General features: G+C 39.6%; 1 protein-coding gene and 1 long non-coding RNA gene across 2 annotated transcripts in view; both read left to right on the top strand.

Annotated features, from left to right (window-relative positions):
• Window positions 1–3,542, top strand: part of LOC120524357 (immunoglobulin kappa light chain-like) — a gene marked incomplete at its 3' end in the record, with an annotated part of 15,629 nt that extends 12,087 nt beyond the window's left edge. Inside the window, exon 4 of the mRNA XM_039746219.1 lies at window positions 3,478–3,542. Coding sequence (XP_039602153.1) covers window positions 3,478–3,542 — 65 coding nt within the window. The remainder of the gene's footprint in view (window positions 1–3,477) is intronic.
• Window positions 3,543–3,552: 10 nt separating this feature from the next.
• LOC120524196 lies at window positions 3,553–4,511 on the top strand. Its single transcript, XR_005632759.1, has 3 exons — window positions 3,553–3,602; window positions 3,914–3,972; window positions 4,264–4,511. It is a non-coding gene; the product is annotated as an uncharacterized LOC120524196 (long non-coding RNA).
• The last annotated feature ends 4,202 nt before the right edge of the window (window positions 4,512–8,713 follow it).

Below are 8,713 nucleotides of genomic sequence, written 5' to 3'. Positions count from 1 at the left end.
ACACTATATTTCAGTGTACTGGAAGAAAGTGTAATATATTTATCCATTAAATATTTTATAACATGTTCTAAAATATAGGATGTAATACATTTTTAAATATTTTTTGACAAGTTTTATATTTTTCTTAGTGAATTGGCTTTAATTAATCGATGTTAGTAAAACAAAGCGCAACATAATTAATTTCCTGAGCAATTTCTATAGATTTACACAATATAGAAATACAATACAATACAATACAGTTTATTTTTGTATAGCCCAAAATCACACAGGAAGTGCCGCAATGGGCTTTAACAGGTCCTGACTCTTGACGGCCCCCCAGCCTTGACTCTCTGAGAAGACAAGGAAAAACTCCCAATAAAACCTTGTAGGGAAAATGGAAGAAACCTCGGAAAGGCAGTTCAAAGAGAGACCCTTTCCAGGTAGGTTGGCGTACAGTGGGTGTCAAAAGTAGGGGGTCAATACAATACAATATACACAACAGAACAATTCCTTAAGACAGCATAATAATAAAAATTTTAGAAGTACGGTTTAACAGTAGATGATATGACATAATTAGGTTTGGATATTTTTAGAGTCCTGGAGTCCTCATCCATCTAGCTGCCTCCCCATTTGGCCATGCCACGGCTGAAACGTTGCTCCGATGAAAGGACCCCTCTTTCCCATGATTCCTGTGATCCTCCATCAGGGATGACTTTACCATAGGCAGGCAAACAACTTGGCTGGTGGGCCGTGGCACCAATGGCCACATTTGGGTACCGAGAAAAGAAACAGAATAGGTGAGGGTTAGAAAGTACGAAGAGAATAAGGGCAATATATAAATGTAAAAGAATTAATAATATTTATACTTTGTAAAACTGAGTATGTAAGAATGAATTTGCAAATGGTTAAGACGTGAATTTTTGTTAGATTTAAGTGTTCTAATTACACGTATGTGTGTGTGTGTGTGTGTGTGTGTGTGTGTGTGTGTGCGTATGTGGAATGCTGCTTGTGCTTTTGCTTGCTGCTCGAGTACAAATATGTGTAGGTGTGGGTTTGTGACATGTCTCTCTTGATCAAACAATCATTTTCAAAGTTGCCACTCTTCTTTCAATCCTGAAACATCAACACTTAATTGATTTTTAAGTGAGACGTTAAGCAGAATAACACCTTTTATTGGCTAACTAGAAAGATTACACTATGCCAGCTTTCAAGGCAACTTAGGCCCCTTCTTCAGGCAAGATGTAATCAATGTAATCAAGATGTAATTGATTTTTAAGAAAATCCATCCACCTGATACAACCCTAAATGTTTCTTTTAAAAAGTTTTTTTTTTTTAAATATGTTGTACTAAATGATAACTACAAATTTAATCCAAAAAACAAAATTAAATACTTTTATTCTGACATAAGTTTACCTTTTCCATCCATCTATAGTAGAGCTACTAATTAGTTTTATTTTTTCTTTAAGAAATTAGAAACAAAAATCTTTCGCCACATTTGAAATATTGTCAATGCTTAACTGTCTTGAGGACTAAAAAAGCCAACTACAATCTTAACTTGTCCACTCGGCAATACCCATCTTTAGTTTTACCTTGGTTACTTCTCTCAAGGCAGCATTAGTGTTAGTTTCGGTACTGAGCACAGACACGTTTCCAAAAAAAAGGGATGACAATAAAGAAAGTTCTGTGTCCTCTTAACCAGGCCTAAACTAAAAAAAAAAAAACAAACATGTTAAAGACAAAGGAGCATTTAACCTTAGCAATAGGTAGATTTACCATTAAGACATAATAAGAAAGGATGTATAAACTAATGAACAAATTTGAAGACGGTAGATCATTCCCTGAATGTGGCTTGCTAATTTTTGTATTTAGTAATAAGGTGTTGTACCGCGTTAGCCGTAATGAAGATAGATAGATAGATCGATAGATAGATAGATAGATAGATAGATAGATAGATAGATAGATAGATAGATAGATAGATAGATAGATAGATAGATACAGTAGATAGATACAGTAGATAGATACTATATTAATTCCAAGGGAAAATTCAAATACACCAGCAGCAGCATATTGATAAAAAAACAATATTAAATTAAAGAGTGATAACAATGAAGGTGTAACAGGCAATAACTTTGTATAATGTTCACGTTTAACCCCCCAGGTAGAATTGAAGAGTCACATAGTGTGGGGTCTCCTCAGTCTGCCAGTGGAGCAGGACGGTGAAAGCAGTCTGTCGCTGAAGCTGCTCCTCTGTCTGGAAATGATCCTGTTCAGTGGATGCAGTGGATTCTCCATGACTGACAGGAGTCTGCTCAGCGCCCGTCACTCTGCCACGGATGTCAAACTGTCCAGCTCCGTGCTTTCAATAGAGCCTGCCTTCCTCACCAGTTTGTCCAGGCGTGAGGCGTCCTTCTTCTTTATGCTGCCTCCCCAGCACACCACCGTGTAGAAGAGGGCGCTTGCCACATCCATATGATACAACATCTGCAGCATCTTATTGTAGATGTTGAAGGACGCCAGTCTTCTAAGAAAGTATAGTCGGCTCTGTCCTCTCTTGCACAGAGCATCAGTATTGGCAGTCCAGTCCAATTTATCATCCAGCTGCACTTCCAGGTATTTATAGGTCTGCACCCTCTGCACACAGTCACCTCTGATGATCATGGAGTCCATGAGGGGCTTGGTCCTCCTAAAATCCACCACCAGCTCCTTGGTTTTGATTGTGTTCAGGTGTAAGAGGTTTGAGTCACACCATTTAACAAAGTCCTTGATTAGGTTCCTATACTCCTCCTCCTGCCCACTCCTGATGCAGCCCACGATAGCAGTGTCAACAGAGAACTTTTGCATGTGGCAGGTCTCCGAGTTGTATTGGAAGTCTGATATATGTTGGCTGAACAGGACCAGAGAAAGTACAGACCCCTGCGGCGCTCCTGTGTTGCTGACCACAATATCAGACCTGCATTTCCCGAGACACACATACTGAGGTCTGTCTGTAAGATAGTCCATGATCTATGCCATTAGGTATGAATCTACTGCCATCTCTGTCAGCTTGTCCCTAAGGAGAAGAGGTTGGATGGTGTTGAAGGCACTAGAGAAGTCCAGAAACATAATTCTTACAGCACCACTGCCTCTAGGGATCAGTGTAGCATATAGATGATGGCATCCTCCACTCCCACCTTCTCCTGGTATGCGAACTGCAGAGGGTTGAGGGCATGGCAGACCTGTGGCCTCAATGAATGTAGTGAGAAATCAAGCAAAATGACAGATCTTGCCTGAAGAAAGGGCCTGAGTTGCCTCGAAAGACTGAATATTGTAATCTTTTTAGTTAGATAATAAAAGGTGTAATTTTGCTTGACTTCTCACTACATTCATAATGGCTAACACAGTAAAACATCCTTGTATTTAAATCATAAAAGATGGCATTAGAAAATAATTTGTGAAGAACATTTTTCTCATTATGTATATATTCTACTATTATTATTATGTTTTGAATGTGTTTAACAGATAAAAACAACGCATTAAAACCTGACCCGATTGTCCTCGCCCTGGGTATAAGCAACGCGTTCTTCTTGTGGTTTTGCTTGTTTCATGTGTGACAAAGAAGACCGCTCACTGCTGCCAGCGTAAAAGTGAGTAACTTTCACTTAAAGATGTTCATTGTACACGCTACTCTTGTTTTGCTGTGATTCTTAATTCTCATATGTTCACACATATCTTAGCGACTGTGAATTTACTGCACGTCATTTTTAATTTTATTAAGTACTCACCCTTGTGTTCTTTCTGTTCTCTCCACAAATATTTCTTATAACTTATTGTGGTTTTATACTGTATAATGAAATACAGAACCTGTATGTTCCAAAATTAAACATTAATCTCCAGTCCAGCATCTTTACAATATTTGTAATATTTTAACACTTTGTTATGTGAACTTCCTCTTTAGGGGATGGTGAACAGAAAGTTGATGAAACATTTGAAAATGACAAGCCAAATGGTGCTCAGGTAAGAGGAATTTAAAAAAACAGATCAGTTTAAGTCAGGTAAGAGGCAGATTGTACACAAAAATTGCTGCAATTTACCCTAAAATGTTATAGTAATATACTATATTATGGTGTTACAATGAAATGATATGGCAAAACCAACAACTATTTTCTACTCCCACATAAATGAAATTGGATTCACAGATGCAGAAATAAAACATAATATAGTGCATTTGTAAAATAACAATACAAGAACTTTAGTGGAATGATAATGTTTAAAATGTCTGCTAATTAAATGCTCTACCTATTGCAGGAGCATGGAGTAAATTATGCTGCCTTGGATTTTGGGAAAAGAAAAAACAAAAACAGAGAAATGAAGAGAGATTTGGGAATGGAAACGACTTATTCAAGCGTTCGATTACAATAGTCACAGAGTCATCACAATGAAAAGAGAGGAAGGTGCAGAGACCACATAATCAACGGTCTTCATGTACATAATAAAGGAAGATTGTACTGAAATAAGCCTGACATTTGTAAGATTATTAGAGGGCATCGCACCCTGCTTGCTTCGCTCGCCAATCCCCCCGGCCTGCGCTATGCGCCAGCCACTTTGCATCTCTGCCGCTCATGTATGTGGATTTCACTTTCACCAAACAAAAATCTTTTAATTATCGTGGATACGCCTCTTCATTGGGAAGAAACACTACATCTCCATGATGGCAACACGAATTAGACGATCTACAAGTCTCCGATTTAAAGTTTAAATCCGAACAATATATTCAATCTCTTTTCAGTGTTGGTTATTTCACGAGTAATAATTTCCGTTTGTGCAAATGCGATCTTTACTATAATTTTTTTGAGACTTTTAAATTCCACTGCTTTCATTATCTCTAACCTTCTATGCATGTGTATTGCACCTACGTTTTTGAATTTTTTACAACATTTTACTTTGTTATCTACTTTTATTTCCGGCCTCGGGCGTAGTTAAATCTCTTGGCTCAAAGTCTCGTCTCGCAAGATGTGAAAGTATCTCTCTGAGAAAACCACGTCTCGTCCCAGACTTAAAAGTCTCGTCTGTCCCAGGATTTTTTTATTATAATAGAGAGACATGACATGTCAGTGTAATTTTCATATGACAGATTTTGGGGAGATTTGTTAATCTGTTAATTTTCTGACCTGCATATCATAGTGAAAATTACGGAGTCAGATATCACACCTGCAAGAACTCACTTTGACAGAATGATTATTAATTTATATATGAGCCAATATTCTGAACCTGTTTTTATTTTCCCAAAACACGATGCTGCTATCATCATGTTTCACCGCAGCCAGGTGATAAGCATTGCCTGGTCCTCGGCAGACATTGCGCTTGAAGTTTTGCCTGGAGACTTCAATTTTTTGTCTCATAACACCAGAGAATCTTTTTCTCCTCACACTCTCAGAGTCCTTTAAATGCTGTTTGACAAACTTCAATCAGGCTGCCTTATTCCTTTTACTTAAGAGTGGCTTTGGTTGAGCCATTGTACTATAAATACCTGATTGATGGAGTAAAGCTGAGGTGGAGATGTCCATACGGAAGCTGAGAATTTTTAAAGTCCTGTTACAGTGACTGTGGGGTTCTTAGTGAACTCCCTGACAACATGTATTTAGTTTGGCCAAATGGTCACTTCTAGAAGGAGTCCTGGTGGTTCCAAACATCTTCCACTGTAAAATTATTGAGACCACTGTGCACCTGGAGACACCCAAAGCTTAAAAAATGTTTTTATCCCCTAACCCTGATCAATGCCTCACCACAAGCTGATCACAAAGATCTACAGAGAGTTACTTAGAATTCATGGCTTGGTTTTCGTCTTGACGCGCAGTGTGAATTGTGGGACGTTTAATACACAGGTGTGTGCCTTTTGAAATGATGTCCAATCAATTCATACTGCCACAGGTGGACTCCAGTCAATTTCTGGGCACATCATTGCAATGCAATACAATACCATTTATTTTTACAGTTAGGTCCTTAAATATTTGGATAGAGACAACTTTTTTTCTAATTTTGGTTCTGTAAATTACCACAATGAATTTTAAATGAAACAACTCAGATGCAGTTGAAGTGCAAACTTTCAGCTTTAATTCAGTGGGTTGAACAAAACAACTGCATAAAAATGTGTGGCAGCTAAAGCAATCCCTTCATTTCAGGGCCTCCAAAGTAATTGGACAAATTAAATAACTGGAAATAAAATGTTCATTTCTAATACTTGGTTGAAAACCCTTTACTGGCAATGCCAGCCTGAAGTCTTGAAATCCTGGACATCACCAGATGCTGGGTTTCCTCCTTTTTGATGCTCTGCCAGGCCTTTACTACAGCGGCTTTCAGTTGCTGTTTGTTTGTGGGCCTTTCTGTCCGAAGTTTAGTCTTCAACAAGTGAAATGCCTGCTCAATTGGGTTAAGATCAGGTGACTGGCTTGGCCATTCAAGAATTTTCCACTTCTTTGCTTTAATAAACTCCTGGTTTGCTTTGGCTGCATGTTTTGGGTCATTGTCCATCTGTATCATGAAACGCCGCCCAATCAATTTGACTGCATTTAACTGGATTTGAGCAGACAGTATGTCTCTGAACAGCTCAGAATTCATTCGGCTGCTTCTGTCCTGTGTCGCATCATCAATAAACACTAGTGTCCCAGTGCCACTGGCAGCCATCACACTGCCTCCACCGTGTTTTACAGATGATGTGGTATGCTTTGGATACTGAGCTGTTCCACACCTTCTCCATACTTTTTTCTCGTCATCATTCTGGTAGAGGTTGATCTTGGTTTCATCTGTCTAAAGAATGTTTAGATGTTCTTTAGCAAAGTCCAATCTAGCCTTTCTATTCTTGAGGCTTATGAGTGGCTTGCACCTTGCAGTGCACCCTCTGTATTTACTTTCATGCAGTCTTCTCTTTCTGGTAGACTTGGATATCGATACACCGACCCCCTGGAGAGTGTTGTTCACTTGGTTGGCTGTTGTGAAGGGGTTTCTCTTCACCATGGAAATGATTCTGCAATCATCCGCCACTGTTGTCTTATATGGACGTCCAGGTCTTTTTGCGTTGCTGAGTTCACCAGTGCTTGCTTTCTTTCTCAGGATGTACCAAATTGTAGATTTTGCCACTCGTAATATTGTAGCAATTTCTCAGATGGATTTTTTTCTGTTTTTGCAGCTTAAGGATGACTTCTTTCACCTGCATGGAGAGCTCCTTTGACCGCATGTTGTCTGTTCCCAGCAAAATCTTCCACATGCAAGCACCACACCTCAAATCAACTCCAGGGCTTTTATCTGCTTAATTGATAAGACATAACGCTGGACTTGAACACACCTGCCCATGAAATAGCCTTTGAGTCAATTGTCCAATTAATTTTGAGCCCCTGAAATGAAGGGATTGTGTTAAAAAATGCTTTAGTTGCCTCACATTTTTATGCAATCGTTTTGTTCACTCCACTGAATTAAAGGTGAAAGTCTGCACTTCAATTACATCTGAGTTGTTTCATTTAAAATTCATTGTGGTGATGTACAGAACCAAAATTAGAAAAAAGTTGTCTCTGTCCAAATATTTATGGACCTAACTGTATATATATATACACTTCGCTTTGCTTGCCAGCCACTTTGCATCTCTGCCACTCGCTTTGTGAAGAGGGGGCTAAACGCACCCCAAGGAGATGCGGTTGCTCCTCTGAAACCCACTCTTACATGGTGATACAATGGGAAACAAATACAGTTTTTTTTTACCTCCTCTTTGTTCGATCAGGTGCTGCTGCTGCTGTGCCACATGATTTACATCTCGCACGGCACTTTGAACATTTAAAAGCCTGTACAGCAGCTGTCCTACTGCTGCGGTTAAATCTTTTGGCACAAAGTCAAGTCTCGCGAGAAGTGAGTTCTTGATATGTTTTAGTTTATAATTTAAAAACAGAATAAGGATCTGAAAATCTAACAATATCACATTAAAGTTCGATATATTCTAAAAAGAATGATAGAAAACCTATATATGTAGGTTTTAAAATAAGCTTGTTTTAAAGCGTAACAAAAAATGTGACATTAAAACATCATAGTTGCACTTCCGTTGCACTTTTAGGCTTAGGATTTTATATAGAGAGAGTAGATTATATATATATATATATATATATATTTATATATATATATATTGTCACAAAGCTGAGACATACTCAAAGAAGTTTTGGGGCAGCCACCCGTATATTTTGGTATCCTGGCTGCAAAGTCGTTTTTTATCACAACAACAGCACTGATGTGCATACAATCGAGTCCAAAACAAGACTGAGGGTAAGGGAAAAAGGGCAGGCTTTTAAAGGGGAAGACAGGAAGTGAGGTCATGGGAATCGGGCGCGTGTTCGCCACTCATTGGATCAGGCCGGACGTGACATCAGGGGCGGCGCGGTTAGTTCCGTCTCCATTGGTTCGGTCCCGGAAGTGATGTCACGAGAGCCAGGTGGAGTCTCCCAGGGATGGTCTACAGGGAAGTGAGAAAAAGAGTCAGTGCACTCTGCCACAGCCCGGCCTGTCTCAGAACTGCCGTCACTCAAGCCCTTTAGCTGCCTCCCATGCGCACGTGTGTGACAAGGCCCCCCCTTAGCCCAGACCCGTCGGGTCGGGCGACCCTAACCGAGAGGTCGTGAACCCGAGAAAGAGCATCAGCGTTGGCATGGAGAGCACCCCGCGATGAGCGAGAAAACTTGTGCGGCTGCAGGTCAAGAAACCACCGGGTGACCGGGATTCG

The sequence above is a fragment of the Polypterus senegalus genome, chromosome 2, assembly GCF_016835505.1.
Source record: "Polypterus senegalus isolate Bchr_013 chromosome 2, ASM1683550v1, whole genome shotgun sequence".
In the NCBI taxonomy this organism is placed as follows: domain Eukaryota; kingdom Metazoa; phylum Chordata; class Cladistia; order Polypteriformes; family Polypteridae; genus Polypterus; species Polypterus senegalus.
Note: the sequence above shows the minus strand (reverse complement) of the source record. Positions and strands in the feature narration are given on the sequence as shown.